Here is a 20781-nt window from a genome sequence, read left to right on the forward strand (position 1 = left end):
TATGTGTTACATTTTTTTGTGGTTCAAATAACATACAATTCTATGGAATTCCAACCAAATAAATGAGCAACTGTTTTTGCAATTTCATTTATAACTGAAATCTAACAGCAATAAACAAACTGCCTACTACATAACAGCCTACTACATAATATACGTATAGGTGCTTTTCATTAGACTAAATACTGACTGGCTTCTTTACATTGATGAACAGACATTTTACAGTGAACAAGCATACTTCCTGCTTTGTGACCTATTTAACATTTTTTTTTTAGTAATGATATAATTTTTCCTTTAGACACAAGCCATCTATTTTGAGTTAACTACCAGCAGTTTCTGCATGTATGAGTTTAACCATTTTTGTCTCTCCATGGCTGTGAGAAGCTTACTCTTCTCTCTGAATGCTGCATCATCTGCCACCACAATGTTTCGCTTTTCTTGGTTGCCCACCCGCTGCTGCCAGTCTCCTGGCCATCCCTTCATCAGTTTCTCCTCCATCTGTGATTGGCTAAGGGGGATCCACTCTTCCACAGGCAGCTGCTCCGTTCTGGGGTCTGCACCACCGAAGTCTGGGCTGGACAACATTTGGACACTCCAGTCACGGAGTGAGATGGAAGGGTAGAGGACCTTCCATTGCTCCTGTATAGAATCCTGGCCATCTGAAGGGGATATTCTGTGGTAAAAAAAAAAAAAAAGAAAAAGAGTTTATGCTTTTATATTTCTTGTTTTGGTCTTATGGGCATAAGCTATAGTCTAAAAGTCTAAGAATTTACCTCTGGAAGGGTTGGGGGAAAGCAGAAGTATTCAGGCTCATATGCATCAGGACAATGAGTAAAAGCGCAGGGCGTGGAGTTAGAGCTAGAGACATCATCTGCAGGACATGTAAAAGAAAATCTGCAGATATTAGTGCTGCCTAGAATTCCTCGTTTCAGAAATGACACTTATCAGTCATGATATGAAAATTTTAAAAACAAATGTACAATATTCTGTTGTATCAGAAGATAATCCAATGATCACCTACACAGATGTTCCTGCATATATATATATAATGCTACAAAAGACCTTTACAACACCCCTAATCCTGTATTCCTGCTTGAGATAATCTCTCATCTTGATCAGCTGGATGAGCTCCTGTTTAGGACTGGAATTCTGTAGGAAGGTATATCTCCAGGAATAGAGGTGGTTAATCCAAGTTGGGTTTTATTTTTTTGTAGAGTTTTGTCAACTATGTTAATATTAAAATGTCTCTTACAAACCAAAATTTTATTAACATATAAATAGATGCATAGTTGCCTTGGTATATTATAAACACAAACAATTAAGTTAAATTACCTTTGATTTCAAATCTAGATAAGTACTTATTGCAATGTGATTGAGAACCAATCATATCACAGAATTACATCAGTCATAAGTCAAATAGTTCTTCTTTCATTGGGGAATAAAATGACTTTTGCCTTTCATAAAATTTCTGACCTTTTTTAGTCCACATTTAAAAACATTTATATCTGATGCATACAGAGATATCTTTCTCACCTTCTGTTGTAGGTTGTTAGAGACTCTCTGCTGCGCCGTCTTCAGATGATTGTCTTGAAGTGGAAAACAATGCTTTGTTTGATGGAGTCCAAATAGGTGTACGGTTCTTAAAAGTAATACATGAGTAGGCACACGTTTCCCCCCAACTGCCTTTGCGTTGCCTTCTTCTTTTTGAAAAATTGTTCAGGTGATAACTACAGAAAATATTATTTTTATTGAATCAGCAAAGCTAGGGGTTTGAGAGCTAGTTTAACCTGAGGTTTGGGTGCAGGAAAAGCTGTAGCATGCTTTCGCCACAAGTGCTGGAATAAATGTGCCAAAGATGACCTGTACAGGCTTATATATACAGCCGTACTATGTCAGAAAGTGTATAGAGATGAACAAACGATGAAAAGACGTGTCACCCGCCCCTAAATGTCCTTTTCAGCCACAGACTTAAAATAGAGAGGAATATCAGAGGAAAGATGGAACCCGTTTTACCGTCATTGTGCTTAATGATGGACATCGGCTGATCATCCATCTTGCTGAAACATCCATCTAGATGGATCTTCTTGCTGGTGCTATGTGGACACCTTTGCCCGTTGACCTCTGATTACTTAACCCTACAACTTTCCAGTGAGTGGTCATAATGTAAGATTATATGTGATGGAATAGGAAATGTGTAACAAGCGTCCAGAATCCAATTTTTGTTTGTCTTTGGTGTCTTCAGGCAGCCTACGCACATGTTTGGATTCTAGGCCATGAGTAATGTTAGTCTCATTAAATTTGATAGGCCCGTTATGGCACTGACAGAAATATGAAGATAATAATGGCTCAAATGTACAGACAATTAATGGGTGAATTTAATATAAAAGGCTCAGAAAAATTGAAACAAAAATGTATCAGCTTATTGTTTTAACTTAAATCTGCACAAATCCATTTTTTTGATGATAAAACTTCTCTCTTTAGTAGGATCTGATGCTGCTGTTGCTAATGCCACGTGTTAAAATGTTGCTGATTAAATGTCAGCGTTAGGAGCAGAAGTCTAACCGAAGACACGGTCATTGTTCTTTTGTTAAAAGCAGCACATTGTTCCTTAAGACTAACACACTCGTTCAGGTAGGGTCCTGAGAGTCCTCGTTAGTGTGGGTTAACTTCATTCAGCCCTCATTTAAAATAATGGGCAGCGATGAAGTGCATAAGCATCAGACAAGCGGATCCTAACACTCATTATTGAGCGAGGCAGCAGTGACATGCTCCAGTCTCAAGATGAAGCAATGGACAGAACAAGGGAAGAAAAGGGGCTGTGACACAGATGAGGCTATGACACATATGGCCACCGGATGCAAAAAGGATTTGTGCTCGAGAGCAGACCTTGGCTGTGATCTATCAGGATGTTTAATGCCATAATAGTGATACTCATATACAGCCATTAGTCATACACATTTCTATGCACGCAAGGACTGTTACTTCTATTTTTGTCCATCCATCCGCTTTTCTCACAGTGCGGTCATTTCTCAATTTCTGACGATGAATCCTCACATTGTCATGATTACCATGAACATTTTTAGTATTATTCTTTGACTTTTTTTCAGAACGTTTTCATTTTGTTTTAAGGTTGCAACTTCCCTGTTAGATTAATGCTTGGCTTTACTGTTATAGGAAGGTTATAATTTCAGTCCAACAATCAGTTTGGTGTCTTTTTCCCCCAATTAGATATACTAATTTGAACTTCTTAACAGGCATAGACCAATTTCACCCTTTAAACCAGCATTCAACTAAAATTCTGCTAAGGTCCAGTTAAATCAAATTCCCTGCTTAGATAGGTCCGGATAAGCAACTGACATAACTGAGTAGGAACAACAGTTACCTTTTAATGCTTAATTTTAACGTGTAGTGACACTACATGTTACCCCTTTTGACTATTGTCATGGACTATGAACAGATGAAACATGTTTTAAATTTACAAACGGGGAAAACACATCTCAGAGAAAAGCTCATTTTGCTAATCAGATAAGTGAGGGTAAATTAAATGAAAATCCCCCTCTTCCCTTTTTGACCTAATGTCTGTAGCTAGTCTCTGGTCCGATGAGCTGCCTTAAGCGAAATAATTAAATGCATAAGACTGGATAAAATGCAGCAGAGGATCTGCACAGAAAGCTTTTTCCACACGTTTATCAGCTCAGCAACAGTAATTTTTCAGTATTTTTACGCCTGCTGACAACCCCTGCTTTAGTCTAATACATGTATTGAAAACATCACCTTTATCAGTGACAGGAAATGTACAGGTTTCTCTTTCTTTCATTTGTTTACCGTTTTACTGACTTTAGAAGTAAGCACATACACTATGAGCTTATATGCCTTCTTTGTTGCAGAGAATTCCAAAGAGCTTAAAAAGATATCAGTCTAGGAGTCATTACTTTGCCTTCTGGTAAATCTGCTTGGTCAGAAATCCTATTAAGATATCTCATTTTCATAATAAGAAAAAAATATTCTCTCTTAACACACACTATGCCAGCAATACAAAGCTTTCTTTTTGAATGACCATTTACTGTTCTTCCTTAAAAACTTAAAAATTATAACGCATTGCTAACTATGCCTCACTTCTTCTAGTCTTATAAGGAACTCATTATAAGGAACTCAACTTGTTACTTCTCTTGAACACCAATCGTCATGACAAGTTTTAGATACTGAACTCAAGTTTATAAGTTTTCCAAAATGACACTTAAGTAATCCATTGTCTTGACTTGTAAAATGTAACCTTTTGAGTTGAAACATGGGATATCTTCAAGTTGAGTTTACTCACATTTTTAAGGCAGCAGGTGAACTTTTAACCACCTGAAATGTCTTTAAGTGTGCGTGTATACTGTGTAATTGAAGCAATTTGGTAAGCATGTAAACCAAATTTGCAACAGGAGCTGATTTCCTTGAAACTTAACTTTTGGTACACTCTAAAAAAAAAAATGCTGGGTTATTTTTTCTACCCAAACACTGGGTCGAGCCTTTTGGGTCATTTAATTGGGTTATTTTCCTCAGTCTTGGGTAGTTTTTTGGGTAGTTTTGTGTAACCCAACCGTTGGGTTAATGGCTAGGGCATTTTTTCACTGACACCTGAATCAATGCACCCCTCCACCACCCCAACGCATCAGCCCAACTCCTTGGGTCAAATTAACTCAGCATGGACTGTCTGAATTCGCCTCAGTTGGAGGTATCGGTTTTTGAGGCAATGATAGCAGGTAAGTTAGCGTTCATCACTATTTAGCGTTAATGCTGCTGAAAATGCCTGGCCAAGTGTGTGATATTTAATCAAGGAGCCCTTGAAAATGTATTAATTGGAAAACAATAACTCAGAGAGCGATAATTAACATCACCTGAGTTTTAGCATACAAACAAATTGCGTTTTAGGATAATTGTAGGGAAAAAAGTATAAACGTTATTTTTGTGTTATTTTTTAACACTACTTCGTGTGGAAATGTTTAATACACTGCGTTACAAGCAAGCCAAAATGTGCTGTCCTTAACGAGACATGCAGGCATGTTAAAAATTAACACGTGATTGAGTGAAGGTTCGTATCAATATATTTATCCATAAAACCGTTACTGTACGCTAGAAAAAGCAAAAATGTGCAATAACAGTCCAGTTTACATGGCATTAAATGCACCACTATCTTCATTAGCTTTGGCTTACTTGTTTGTAATAACCACTGGATCGCAAGTTGATTATTCAGTTTTTTGGATGTTTTAAATGTCTCCTTTGACCAAAATCTGATGCTTTTGTCTTAAATATATGACTTATTTGAGTCATTTACTTCAAAGTCTATATATAAGCACCACTTTAACAGCTCTAGCAATACAATTCTGTGTTTTTTTTAGAGTGTATGCTAGGGACCAGTGAGTAGAACTGCAACATAGTGGTTTAATCCTTAAGTTAAACCACTTAATGTTCATTTCTTAATGTTGCTCCTGTGATATTAGATCACTCTACAGAGGTTTTTGAAAAAGGAAAAAAATTTTTAGAAGAATATTGTATGGAATTGTATTTTCAGTTAGATATAGAATATTATGTACCAAGAAGAAACATCAGTGAATCTGCTTATTCAAGCTACAGACATTCAGGAAGAAAAATAAATAAATAATAATTTAAAAAAAAATTAATAATCCACTTACTGCATGCATAACCATGTGCAAAAACATGTTACTACAAATAGACTGTAAATGAATAGTACTGTGTCTTTACCAGTTTTCATTTAAGTTTAGCAACTAAACACAAAAGGTCAATTGCAGGTCAAGAAAGGATACTTTAATTGTATACAGATTTTTTTTTTTTTTTTTAACCCTGCTTGCTCTGGCTGGATTTAAATTGTTATATATTTAATTGTAATGCATCATGTAATCACCCCTGAGTCATATATACAAATGTTTAAGTAATTTGAGTCAGACATACAAACATTATTCATGTGCTTACTGTTTGTGTAACTAGAAATATCATCCAGAACATCTGAATTCAGGAGGAAACATTATAGGAAGAGTAACCAATACAAAGTAGCAATAGCAAAATGTATGTCCCAGGTAAAGTTATCATGCAAATAACAGAATACGCAAAATAAAGACGAAAAAGACATGACCTCTCGTTTGTCAGCTATAATCTAAACATGAGCTCGAGTTTAAATGGTACTTCAATGAAAAAGAAATATTTGTAACAATATACATCGATTTCTGAAAAAGATACTTTTGTAATGTCTTAAAACCTTAACCCTTACCTCAATCTGGTGAGGTAATGTCAGTATATGTTATAATAAAAGATGTCACGGTGAATCAGTTTATTGGATCAATTAATCAAACCAATGCCAAACTGTTTTTTGTGTGTGTGTGTGTGTGTGTGTGTGTGTGTGTGTGTGTGTGTGTGTGTGTGTGTGTGTGTGTGTGTGTGTTCTAGGAAGACAGCTCAGCTGTGTGTAGGAGAAGCTAATGACAGTTTAATCAAACAGAAGTCACTCTTAAAGACTCCTTATGAAGTCAAAATCAGGTGATGATTGCTTCAGGGGTTTTGCTGTAGAGTACAGGCAACAGGCTGTCTGTTGTACTCATCGACATTATGGGTTATTTTAAAGCAAAAAAATTACGCATCCATGTGGGCAACTGTGGCTCAGGTGGTAGAGCGGGTTGTCCACTAATCGTAGGGTTGGGGGTCCGAGTCCCGGCCCACGTGACTCCACATACCAAACTGTCCTTGGGCAAGACACTGAACCCCAAGTTGCTCCTGATGGCAAGTTAGCGCCTTGCATGGTAGCTCTGCTACCACTGGTGTGTGAATGGGTGAATGAGACACAGTGTAAAGCGCTTTGGATAAAAGCACTATATAAGTGCAGACCATTTACCATTCAACTCCTTACATTCTTGCCGTAGGTCAAAGTGCAATTTTGGAGTAGACTTGGTACCAGGATGGAAGTACAGTAAAGGACCAGTTCATTAATGGCATTCTGTTAATCTGGTGATGTTTATTGCAGGTTGTTTTATTTTCTGTAATAGGAGCTCACAGATTGTGTGACGCACTAATCTATGAGGCTTATTGGCTTTTTGTAATTCCTTCAGATCAAACTCTCCTCCTGGGCAGGTGTTGATTCAGGGGTATGCGGTATTTGCTTGTCAGTTTCCTCTACTGGCCAGCGTCCATGTTGGTACACAAAGTAATATTCCTTGCGTGGCTCACTGTGGTGCAGGCTGGATTTGATAGCGAGTGGTAACTCATCGGGAGTCAGGGGTTGGTAGTGGCCATCCACTAGCACACTCAGACAGTAGGAGTCAGGATCCAGCACTTCAAACTTCTCTGCACACTGAGCACTCAGGTCCCGAGCAGTGGTGTTGGGATCTACACCCAAAGTCTTTGTGTTAGAACATGCCTCCAAGAAAGAGACAGTGATGAAATCCTGCAAAAATAAAAAATTGACTATGACTGACATTGATTTATGGAATTTTCCCAGCATTCTTAGAAAACCTACACAGGAAAATTTATATTTGGATTAATCACAATTTATGAGTTGGCAAATAATGCATTTATTCATAGTTATAGAATATATAAGCTTAAATAAACCTAAATATTTATAGTGTCTTGGCAGAAAGTGTCTGTGCACCATACCTGTATGGATGAGTGTGAGGCACGTGCCTTATTAAGAGTGCGGCGACGCTCCCATCGATGAATAGAGTCCTGGATTTCCAAACTGAGCTGCCTGGAAGCTGCCTGCTTATCATAGTTTTTGATATGCTCCAGAGCTCCATATGTGGTGGTGAGATAGTATGAGCCTAGGAATACAAATAATACATCACTGAATCAATACTACAGTGCAGTAGCAATAACCGTTACACTGTGACAAGGTAGAAATTCCTACTGAGCAAAGTTTATTTGAACACGCCCTCGGTGTAGGTATCGGGCTCAAATAAAATGTGCTCAGTGTAGTTACTTCACCAGTGATGAGGATGGTGAGAAATGCAGAGAGCCCAAAGATCAGTTTCAGACTTGCAAAATTTTGCTGATTTTTGAGATCGAACCATCGTTACAACAAACTATTTGAAGGGGTTTCACAAAAGAAACCCTATCTCAGAGCAACCCACAAAATGCTATGCCTGAACTTCAACAAGCATCATTAAAATTACATCTGATGTCATGTATTAAAGTTAGTTAATGCTACATTGTTATTATAACAGATTGTTATAAATAAATTTAAAAAAATGGTTATTGAGTCAGAGGACAATGAAATATGTATAATACGATGTTCTTGATCTGCCGTGATTCACCCTGACAATCATGAAATAATATTAACAGTGTTATGTCAAGGGTGTTGGGTAAGAAATTTGTATGCATACATCATACGCCATCTCAAAAGTCTGACTCCACAGTAGCGGACAGATGAATCAGGGAGAGAAAGAGTAAAAGAATGACAGTGTGAGAGAATCAATATAGTTAAGAAGTAAAATAGATTTAGGAGTGATGGTGTTTTTCATTTTTTTTCTTTTCTGTTGAACATTTCTACTTTCTGTAATTTGGTGGGAAGCTAAAGAACAACTGTGAGAACTGATTTATACCTTTTTACCCAGTTGCAAAGTTGTTTTAGCTAAAGAGAAAACAATACAAATACTTCAAACTCAGTTATATTACTGTTATGCATAGGTTATCCACTGATATTTCTTTAAAAGACTATACATGACAGTTTTAACTAGCTAGCTAGAGTTAGCAGGACTACTTACTACCATTAGAATAAGATATGCACAGAGCCTCAGGGAAAGCCCTTATATTCACCCAATGGCATGCTGTCAGATTACAATGGAGCAACCATTTTCCCTTTAAGCAGAATGAATGCTGTGTTCACCTGAAATTCGTGACTCAGTATTTCTGGCCCCCGATTTGGGGGGGGGCGGGGGGGGGGGGGTTGACAACCCCAAAGATAATATGCCCTCTCTACTCAGAATTCCTACTCAGAAATTCAGGACCATTACTGCAACCCCAAGTACAGCAAGGAAACATTAAATCAACAGGGCTGTTCACAGGATCAACAGTAAACAAAGTAGCACTTTTTTACTTTTAAATAAGTCATGCTGTATAAGTTAGCATTTGCTTTAGATCAATCAACATACAGACATATTAGCTTATTAAACGTACAGTATAAAACTGACTTGACAGTTTTGAGGAGGTAAATATGCATCACTTATCACAGTTAGCTAGATAGATTGTTGCTAATAAAAGATAAACATGTTTCCCTTCTCTCACTTTGTAGATAAACATACAGAAAATGAGGCAATGCCCACTGCAGACTTCTCACTTCCTAGTTGAGTCAAGAACAGCATTGGCTAGCTAACTGGGCAGCCACCAGTGGTTGGTAGCAGATTATTTATTTATTCAAAGTAAGCAAAAAGTTTAACTAGAACCGTTACTCCAAACCGTGTACTACAATACTATATAGCATGTCATACAGCAGTGTGGTCCTTACTATTTAGGCATACTGGAAAACAACCTTGAATTCTCCTTGAATGTGTATTACATGGTGCTGGCAGGACTGAGATTAATCCACATGGTGCAGCACAACCCATGTTATGAAATGAAAGTAGCCACTTTTCTACCAAAATCTTACATCCATCAGCTTTAGGAAAATATTTTTATGTTTAAAATGGTATCACTGATTACATCTGTTATTGCTTTTGCTCACTTTCATGAAGTATAATAATAATAATAATAATAATAATAATAATAATAATAATAGTAATTCTGGAGATGGCTGTATGTTTAATATTATTTTTTATATGTTCTGTGGGATTTCCTGTAATTAAGGCACTATAGCTTCTGTGTGTATTTATGTACTCACCTTCTCCAAGCTGTAGTGCAGGGTCCATCAGTTCCATCATATACTCCACATCAAGCAGCAGTGCAGACATGTTGCAACGAGCCAGTACGTACATCAGTACAGGCAGGAAGTCATCTGCACCATGAGGCTTTCCTATGTAGAAATGCTTTCATATGTAAAGCCCAACATAAACAGTACTGTGCAAAAGTTTTAGGCAGATGCAAAGAAATGCTATAGAGCAAAGATGCCTTCAAAATAATAAAATCAAACGTTTCTACATTTTAAAAAAAAAAAACCCATAAAGAGCAGTAAAGAGTAGTAAATGAAACAAAGTCAATATTTGGTGTGACAAAAAAATAAAAATAAAAAGCGTATTCTCCGGTACAATTTGTGAAGTTTCATAAGGAAATGAGCTGTAAGCGTTATTGAGCATCTTGCAGAACCAGCCACCGTTCTTCTGGAGACTTTGACTGCCGCACTCGCTTCTTATTTTTCCAGCAAAACCCAGCAGCCTTCATTGTGTTTTTTTTTTATCTGAAAAGTGTCTCTTACATAATACGCTTCTTTCTTTGATGACACAAACATTTCTCTGTAACATTTTACTTTTGTGCTAGAAAACTAATGCTTGGGAATCTAAAATGTCTTTTGTACTGACTCGATAATGTAGAAATCATAAAATAAAAAATCTATAACAAAGTTTGTACTAAAAAAATATTGTGCCTCAAACATTTACACAGTACTGTAATTTTACATATCCTTTATAGATAAGACATCTCAAAATATAAACTGTAGATACGAACATATGATCATAGTCAAACTGCCTTGGGACAAGCCACAGCAAATAATAAACAGAATCTAATCTATTTCTCACGCCCCTCAAATAAACTATAGCCTGTGTTTTGCAATTGCTATACTTCCTGAATTAGATACGGGTAATGAGAACATCTGTGGTATTGGAACTAATCTTGGCCTAAGAAGGAAAGGGTGGAGCAGAGAGTCAGCAGCTCAGAAAATCCTTCTGTTCTCTCCAGAACAAGAAAAAAAAAAAGAAACTCTCTTCTAAGATTGCGTGTGTAAACAGCATGGGACTTATTCTCCTTCCAAACCAAAAATGGTTTCTGTTTAAAGCATGGAGGAAATTAAGAACATAGGCTGCCTGCTGTGTGACATACTGCTCGTTCCTAGACACGAAGAAAACAGAAAATCTATTTCAGCATGCTAAGGGGAATACCATTACTCATGTAGGTCTACCTACCATTATACTTGCTAGTCTTTCATAATAGTTGGATGAATAGTATCAAACACTCAGACTGTCTGAGATCAAAATGAATCAATTGAGTATTATTTGGATGGGATTAGATTTTTAAACAAAGACTCACCAATCACTTTATCAGGAACACATTCACACACATTCACATTAGTGTGATTATCCAAATCAGCCAATCGTGTGTCAGCAGCACAATGCATAACATCATGCATACACTGATGACTGATGAAAAGCTTCAGGTAATGTTCACATCAAACATCAGAATGGGGGAAATTTGATTTCAGTACCAGATGGGCTGGTTTGAGCATTTCAGAAACTGCTGATCTCCTGGCATTTTAACACAGAACAGTCTCTACAGTTTACACAATAGTGCAAAAAAACAAACAAGAAAACATACAGTGAGCAGCAGTTCTGTGGGAGAGGTCAGAAGAGGATGGCCAGACTTGTTCAAGCTGACAGGAAGGCTACAGTAACTCACATAATCACTCTTTGCAACCACGGTGAGCAGAAAAGCATCACAGAATGTCAAAGCTACAACAGCAGAAGATTACATTTGGTTCCACTCCTGTCAGCCAAGAACAGGAATCTAAGGCTACATTTCTGTGAGTGAAAATCCCAAATAAGAAAATAAGCAGTTTCTGAAATACTCAAACCAATTGACTGATATCACATTTTCCCTCCATTCTGATGTGTAACGTGAATGGGGTTGCACCTTCCCATGTGAAACTAGTTCAATTTGAATTGTGCTTTAGTCATGCCAATTTATTCACAGTAAAGAACACAATTTCTTTAATTTGTTGTCTGACCTGGGCAGCCCACAGACATGGACTCATATATGATCTTGCATGTCTTGAGGAGCAGGTCGATTTTCTTCTGAGGTGAGTATTCCTGATGCAAGTTTCCCAACTTCCCCTGGATCTTTTCCATGACAGGTGAGTCAGGAACACAGGTGGTCACACCCAAATCAGTGGTGGTGGTGCCCAGCAGTATCTGCTGATTTTCCTTGAGCTTCTTCAGAGTGCCTGCACGGGAGTGGATGTCCCTCAGTCCATTATATATTGCCTCTCGTAAGGGCTTCAGAACACTCTTATAAAGTGATGCCTCAATGATTATCTCTGATAAGAAGGAGAGATATATATTTACTTAAACAGCCATAACAAATGTAAACCACTACCAGCGCAAACATCATATAATATATAGTATAAACTGTTCTTTTGCTGATTTTGTGTATAACTGTGTTTTTGATACTTGAATAATTAAGATTGATGATTATAATAAATAACATTAAAAGAAAGCACACAAAACTAAGCAGATTAAGAACATTGCTTTCAATATTAAGAAGAAATGTATCATACTTAGAGGTTCATTAAAAACCCTTTCATCTTCAAATATAGGTGCGTCTCAAAAAATGTGAATATTTTTGAAAATTTGAATGCGTAGAAAAGTTCATTTTTTCCCGTAATTTAATTCAAAAAGGGGAACTTTTTTGTTTTAATCTGGATGATTAAATCATCCAGATTAAAACCAATCATCAAGATTAAAACCAAAAAAGGTTTGAAATATTTCACTTTATGTGTAATGAATCTAGAATATATGAAAGTTCTACTTTTTGAATTAAATTACAGAAAAAAATGACCTTTTGCACAATATTCAAATTTTTTGAGATGCACCTGTACATATAATTATACTGATTGGATGGCAATTATCTTAGATCACTTGATAAATGCATCCTGTCATGGAAGTACAGTATATAGGTAAATTACCCAGTTTCTCCTCAGAATAAGTAGCTAGCTCCTGCAGATTCTGCAGCTCTGTGCTTTGGATCAGATAGCTTTTGAGCTGTGTCATCATTTGTCTGATCTCTTGGAGCATCTCTGTACTGGATGAATGCCTCTTCATAGTGTCCAGCGTAAAGGCCCGGTAGTCCTGTACCAGGTTACCAAAGTATGTGTTCCCATCTCTAGCAAGCTCCACAATCCGTTTCTGAAGCTTGCGGTCAGTACTCATGAAGTTTGTGAAGACGGTGGAGAAGTTCACCATGGAGAGCCGCTGCTTAGCACGATCTAGCATAACAGTGGGTGACCTCTTCACCAAGGCACCCATCGGGGTAGGCTCTGCCTCTTCCTCTGTGCTGCTTGTGGAGTAGGAGTCATGATCCGGCTGGGGAGCACCTCCTTCAGGGGCAAATAATGACACATCTGGAGCTTTGTGGTGCTCTGCAGTGACACAAAAGTTCTGGAGTATTGGAGTGGGCTGCGGAGTGATGTGGCTGAGCTCTTGGGTGACACCTTCAGTGGTATTACTGGCATCTTGGGTAATTATGATCGCAGTATGAGACGGACGTTTTCTCCTAGGAGGTGGCACTGGAGCACCAGGCTTCTTCATGTCGATTACTGGAAGCATATTCACAGTGGAATCTCCATTTGAAATTTTTGACTGATCGCCCAGATCTTCCTCTTGTGGTGTTTTAGACTGTCCCGACTGTCCACTCACCCATTGGTCAATGCTACTGTCATCAAGGCAAATGAGAGACAAAGCAGCACTAGGATCCTCATTGGTCTCTGCTGCTACAGATGTACAGACAATTTCCTTTAAAGGTTCCGGCTGGACTTCTTCTCCTGAAAGTTGGCCTTCTGATATCCGGCGTCGAACTGGGACTGGGGGAATCTTGTGTGAAAAGGCACCGCTACCCTGTTTTGTTGCTTCACTTAGAGGTGGTTGTGCCGCATCTTGTTTGTACCACGTTTCTGCCTCAGTGCTGGGTAATAGAGTTCCCTCAGCCTTTTTATACCCACATTGACTTCCTTCCTCTTTTTGCACCGCAGGCGGAGGAGAACTGAGCAAGAGAAGTGAAGAATCCTCTGACGTAAACTTCTCTCTGGCCACCTTGGTTGACACTTGTGTCAATGCATCTTCAAAAATTGTAAGTGGGCGTGGAGGAAGTGGTGGGGGCCTCTTGAATTTTGGCAGAGCCTGAACAGGCATGTTGAGGCTTTGGGACCTCAGGATAGGTGGAGGAGAGTTAGGAGGCAGACTGTTATAGTATTCCTCAATGAAGATGGGGTTAATGTACCAAAGATGGTCATTTACAGAGGAAAGCTTAATCTCTCCGGAGACACTGCGGTCTGCAGATTTACTCAAATCTTCCCGAATGTGACTATTCAGCTCTGAGCCCCAGAATTCTATCAGCAAAGTTCAGTACATGTTAGAATAGCAGAGTAACTCGGACATGGACACAATAATAATTAAAGTGTGATAAAATGAAATTAGTGATTGAAAATCAGGAGAGTCTGGCTCATATACTTTGTATTACCTACTCCTAGTGTGGAGATCACCTCCATGTCTTCATATTTAATTGCCTGGATGATGGCCTGAGGTAATTTCAGGGTAAAGGGAAGCATGTCCCTGGATAACGATAAAAAAAATACTGTACTGAAAACATGCTCAGTTTCAGAGCCACAATTCAGACATAAGTAAGCATAGCTTACCGACTAACACAGTAGAATGCAACTAGTTTAAATATGTTGTCAAAGACCAGGACAGAGCCTTCAAGATACAGCACTGTAAGAGAAGAGAGAAACAAAGCTGTTTATGGTTATGAATTTATCTTGAGCATACCACAGCTACACTGTTTCAACAATTTTAAACAACAACTGGCCAACAGTACATTACCAATAGAACTGTATTATCTACGCATACAAAAAATACAAAAAGACCTAGTCTGAAATCGAAGATCATTTGCCGAATGAATACAGTGATAAACCAGGTTTATACATCAATGTAATACTGACGTCCACACAAGCTTTAATCATTTACCATATTTAGATAAAGCTATAGAAATTGGCAGACGCAAATAGGGCAGAGCTTCTGTCATGGCTAGACAGGAAGATAAATTAAAAGATCTGCCTTCATCAAACAACCACAGCAGCACAAACACATAGACACGAGGTAGAGTTCAGGAAGTGGACACTGTTAACATAAGCTGAGAGCAGAGGACAGGAAACCTGTGGTCATCTCCCCTCCTCCACAAACTACTCTGTTGGCTACTGTGAACAAATGTGTGCGAGTTAAAATCAGACTTTATTTTGTGCCATCTATTTCCAATTATCAAATTGTAGATCTTTGCCAATGACCATATAGGGTGAACAACATGGCAGCGCTAAAAGTTGGCCAAATTATAAAATGGCAGTTTACAGCTGGATCCAGTGTATGCACAGTAGACCTGGGAGGTTCGAAAGGTTGTCTGCCTGATGCTAGTCTACACTTTACATGTCAGCAGTATGCGCTGTTACTGCATTTTATTCCGCTCGTAAAACTGAGCAACATGTAAATTGAAATGATTCACGGATATGAGTGTGGGTGTGGTTAAAAATTGCAGCCAGTCAGGTTAATGTTATAACTGCTGTCATGTTATCAACCATTACGGGCACTTCCCAACACTCTTAATGGATGTTTTCGTGATTCCTCAATCCTATGACCTTCAGATCTATAAACACTTAAGGACATATCAATTCATTAAATGCTTTCAGAGAACTCAAAGAAAAAAGTACACGTCAACTCACTTCCCCTTTCCTCTTTCACATGCAAGTCCAGGATCTGGGGAACTCCCTGCTGGTCTGGAAGACGAATTGACACCACCATCAGTGACTGGCCACGGTCCCTCCTCACTAAAAAGATCTGTGTAAACATGGTGAAGCCATGATTTAGGCCAGCAGATATATTTATTGTGGATGTAAGATTAGGAGACATAAAGTCCCCTCTGAAAGTATTGGAACAGCAAGGACAATTCTATTGTTTTCACTATACATTTTGGTTTGAGATCAAAAGATATGATACGATAGATCAGAATTTCAGTTTTCCTTTCCTCATATTTACATCTAGATGTGTTAAACAACTTAGAACATGGCACCTTTTGTTTGAACCCAACCATTTTTTTCAAGAGATCAAAAATATTGGAACAGGTGACTGATAGATGTTTCTTGTTGCCCAGGTGTGCCCTGATAAATTGATTAGTTCAAAAATTAATAGCTCTGAATGTCTACTCTTGGTTTGAGCCCTAGATTTCACCTGTGAAGACTGCATTTGTTGTTAAAAAGGATAAACTAACATGAAGACCAGAAAGCAAGCCAATTTGAAACTGAGAAAAGAGGGAAAATCTATCAGAGCAATTGCATAAGCATTGGGTATAGCCAATACAATAGTTCGGAATGTTCTGAAAAAGAAAGAAACCAACGGTATACTAACAACCAGCCATGGAACAGGTCGGACAAGAAAAACAGCAGCAGTTGCTGACAGAAATATTGTGAGAGCTGTAAAGAAAAACCCCAAAACATCAACAACAACCATCACAGGGCAGGGATGAAGGTATTACAATCTACAATTCAAAGAAGACTTCAGAAATGCAGAAGTGCAGAAATATAGAGGTCATACCACAAGATGCAAACCACTCATGAGCAGTAAGAATCAGAAAACCAGATTGGAATTCGCAGAGAAATACAGAGATGAGCCACAATAGTTCTGGAGCCAAAAAAACAATTGAAAGAAGCTGCAGTACAAGCCTGGAAAAGCAACACAAAAGAAAAATGCAACAGTTTGGTGATGTCAGTGGGTCACTGGCTTGATACAGTTATTGCAAGCAAGGGATATGCAACCAAATATTACGTAAATATTCATTTACTTCAAAACTATCTGTTCCTATACTTTTGTTCACTTAAAAATTGGGTGGTCTGCCACCAAAGGTCCCATGTTTTAAGTTGTCTAACACATCTATATGTAAATATGAGTAAATGAATGCTGAAATTCTGATATATATATATATATATATATATATATATATATATATATATATATATATATTTATATATACACACACACACACACACACACACACACACACACACACACACACGAGTCCCTCAGTCGTCCTCAGTGTGAAAAGATGGATCTCAACATCATATAGTCACTGTTGAAAAGGGGTCAAATATGTAGAAGATGCTGGAAAAGCAAAGTGCAGCACCTGGAGGATTTTTCTGAAGAACAGTGGGCAGTTTAACTGCTCAGGAAAATCAAGCGACTCATGAACAACTCTCACAAAACATAAAAACAGTTGTGGATCATCCAGGTAACAACACACGGTATTAAGAATCAAGCGTGTGTAAACTTTTGAACGGGGTAATTTTTTATAAATTCAGCTATTATCTTGTCTTGTGGACTATATGTTAATATCTGTTATGTGAAATAGCTTATTCATGACAGGACTAAATAAAAAACAACATGGGATTTTAATGATCCCTCTTATTTTGTTAACAATATTAAGATTTAGCAGATTCTTCAACAGGTAGGCAAACTTTTTTGGCATAACTGTATATACACACACACATTATATATATATATATATATATATATATATATATATATATATATATATATATATAAATTTCATGCTTACCCCAGGCATCTCTTTGCTGAGTATATGAGTAGCTCTTTCCTTGGTCATTCCCAGCTGTAGCCACACTGGACATGTCTTGATCAGCTTCTCTAAGATGCTAATGCTGGGATGGGCTGATTTCTGAGTTTGGACAGGTGGGGATGGTACAACGGGCGTTTTTGAAGTAAGTGGTGGTGGGGGTCTCTGATGAGGTTTAGAGGTTGGCCGTGGAGGGGCTTTGGGCATGGCTGTAGAGGAAGCTTTGGGGATTGCTGATGGCTGCTGTGCTGGGAGAGGTGGGCATGTGGGTTTAGGAGCCTTTGCTTTATGTTGAGAAGGGACAGAAGGTTTGGAGTTAGAAGGTGGCAGAGAACTTTGGGGTTTTCGAATTGAGAAAGGAGGCGAGAGAGGCAGCGGAGGGGAGGTGGACTTTTGGGGATTTAGTGGAGTTGGGGTAACTGAAATGTCAACCAATTGGAGTGGTGGTGTAGATTTTGGTGAGGAAGAACAGTCGGAAAGCAAAGAAGATGGGGCTGTAGGTTTGGGGATGACAGTGGGTGATGTAGCAGTAGCCGAGGACAACATTGTACATATTTAAGAATAAGGAGAAAAGGCTGAAAATGAAACAAGGGAGCTCTGGTTTACTGATTTAGAGGGATCTGAGGAACAATCTGAGAGAAAAGAGAAACAAAAGATCATCAAATGGAAACCACACGTCTGCTACGAGTTTATACTGCAACTAAATTGTTGTGGAATTCATGATACGGAGCAGAGAAGCAGAAATGAAAGCACTCTATCGAAGCAATACCACTTCTGTATAAAAGAAGTAAGTAGTATTTGCATATTTTGGTGAAAATGAAGTGCATGTAAGTCGTGACATTGTGTCATTACATAAGAGAGATGTTAACACAGAAGAAAATCTGGTAGGGTCTGACTATGTTCAGTGGTTTTGCGTAGCATGAAGTTGTTGATGTTACTCCAAGTCTACTCTCTAAATGTTTTTTTTCCCTTTCCTTCTCTTGCCAAGCCTTTTCCTTCCCTACTACATAAATATGCCTCCCAAGGGTATGATGTCAATAGTGTTGAAACACTGGCGCTGTGCTTTTCCTGATCCCTTTTTGATTATATATATATATATATATATATATATATATATATATATATATGCATACAGAGAAATGTTAACACACACACACACACAAAACTAAACCTTGGATAGACAAAAATTCTATAATAGACTCCAGAAAACAAAAAGAGAGCACTGATAGGTGTATATTTCTATGATTTTTTTGTGTGTTTAGTAACTCACCCACTAGATGCTTAGGAGTCCTTGGTTTTAACAGCTGTTTTCTTCATCGTTGTGTCTTTTACACCACAACCTTTTTTCCCCCTTCCCGTCGGAGGTCTTGCTTCTTCGTGTTTCCTTTTACTTCTCACATATGCGGTCTGAACTCGCCCATCTTCGCCCTTTGCTGTTCTATTCGCCTGTTTTCATTTAACAGAGCAATAATTCTCTTCACCTAGCAGAAAATAAATTTCAGAAAAAAAAAAGTTCTCTCTTACTCTATCGTCCTTATTTTGGTCTTGACTTCCTGTCTCGGAACAGCAGTGTTCTCAGGAAGGGGCTGTCCAGAGTGGTCAGCCAACCCCTAACACACACATATACAGACTCAAAGATGCACATACAAACTTTTAAACTTTACTACTTGCCAATAAACTTGATCTTCAGATGCCCTAGACAGTTCAGCAGACCTGAATTATTTGTATATACGTGTGAAAGGACAAAAACCATTCGGAAGCATTGAACTTCTTCCCAGTGTATTTAAAACTGAGCTGCTCCAGATGCGCCAGAGACTCTAAAGTGTTTCACAAAGAATGCAGCACATGTGGGAAGTCTCAATGCGAGGTCTGAAGCCCAGCCCATCCCTTTCTGCTCATGACTGAGCATGTTCAAATGGAAGGGCTTTTTGACCAGAAGGGTCAAACACATTGTTTTGTTATTAACATGGCTATGGGTTTTTTTTTTTTATTACAAGAATCCTTTACATAAGCTTCATATATGTAGAAAACCAGCAGATGTTTACTTATATTGCTATTCTTGTGAAGTCTACCTTGTGGAATCACACATTAAGTAAGTTTCATTAGGTCAATAGTTTATATTGTTGCCTAGTTATTAATGTAGTTGTAGTTGTCACGACTGTAGTTGTAACTACTGTAGTTGTAGTTAATTTAAAGGTGTCTAACAAAACTCTAACAAAAGCCATCCCAACAGATGTTTCCTGTTAGCTAACCGTGACTTCACACTCAGCTGAGTGTGGGGTGAATGAAGAAAACCAAGCTACCAGAAAAAGTCTTAAAGCACTGAAAGCTCACTAAAGGTGTGTCAATAAATTTAAAACATTAATTTCTAAGTTTCACCAAATAATGTGAAATGTTAAATCCATTTCAGTTAAAAACTCTCTCTCTCTCTCACACACAAAACTTTTGTGTAAGCTTTTTTCAGTGTGGGAAAAGTCATCAAGTAGTCTAATTTAGTGTAAAAGCTGTTGATGACTATCATGGAATTTGAGAGGAAGCTTGACTCAGTATTCTCTTCCAGCTGAACCAGTCATCCTTTCCAATTCCTCTTACAAGGCTACTGTGAGGTCAACTGAAACACAGACCCTTAATCACAGCTGCCCTTCTAACCAATCGCCTTCTAGAGCTGATGATGTGGCAGCTTCCATTGGACATAAGGACTTTTTATAAATGGTAAATGCTGAACTTATATAGCGCTTTTATCCAAAGCGTTTTACACTGTGTCTCATTCACCTATTCACAATACACACACTCACACCAATGGTTGCAGAGCTGCCATGCAAGGCGCTAACTTGCCATCAGGAGCAACTCGGGGTTCGGTGTCTTGCCCAAGGACACTTCGGCATGCGGCATGTGGAGTCATGTACAATTCATACATACAATTAAAAAGAAATAAGATAAATAAATAAATAAATACTGCCTTCCATTTAATGAACCAGGGGAAATTCTTTCAATAAATCTGCTGTAATTTTATTTGAGAAAGTAACAAGAGTTGTGAAGAACCAGTGTAACAGATCCATTCAGTTCTAAACTATCTATAAAGTACAACCAGATGGAGAACAACTGTGTGAATTAGAGGAGTAAAAATGTCTAAATATACTCAGTGTAATATTGGCATCATTTCCTTTTAACGCTGTGCAATTTGTCAGCTTAATATGTCCAAATGTA

The 20781-nt window shown here is 38.1% G+C and overlaps 2 protein-coding genes across 2 annotated transcripts; both read right to left on the reverse strand.

Annotated features, from left to right (window-relative positions):
• Positions 1–110: 110 nt before the first annotated feature.
• pth2 (parathyroid hormone 2) lies at positions 111–1024 on the reverse strand. Its single transcript, XM_053633674.1, has 2 exons — positions 771–1024; positions 111–670 (listed from the first exon to the last, which is right to left on the reverse strand). Exons 1-2 carry the CDS (start codon positions 866–868, stop codon positions 307–309), a joined length of 462 nt encoding a protein of 153 aa, XP_053489649.1. The 5' UTR covers positions 869–1024; the 3' UTR covers positions 111–306.
• A 1936-nt stretch (positions 1025–2960) lies between these two features.
• rin3 (Ras and Rab interactor 3) lies at positions 2961–19236 on the reverse strand. Its single transcript, XM_053633665.1, has 10 exons — positions 18845–19236; positions 17557–18206; positions 15671–15785; positions 14597–14669; positions 14422–14513; positions 12872–14290; positions 11915–12223; positions 9863–9994; positions 7645–7808; positions 2961–7435 (listed from the first exon to the last, which is right to left on the reverse strand). The coding sequence occupies exons 2-10, from the start codon at positions 18118–18120 to the stop codon at positions 7097–7099; spliced, it is 3207 nt and encodes a 1068-aa protein (XP_053489640.1). The 5' UTR covers positions 18121–18206; positions 18845–19236; the 3' UTR covers positions 2961–7096.
• Positions 19237–20781: the final 1545 nt, after the last annotated feature.

The sequence above is a fragment of the Ictalurus furcatus genome, chromosome 9 (assembly GCF_023375685.1).
Source record: "Ictalurus furcatus strain D&B chromosome 9, Billie_1.0, whole genome shotgun sequence".
NCBI classification, from domain to species: domain Eukaryota; kingdom Metazoa; phylum Chordata; class Actinopteri; order Siluriformes; family Ictaluridae; genus Ictalurus; species Ictalurus furcatus.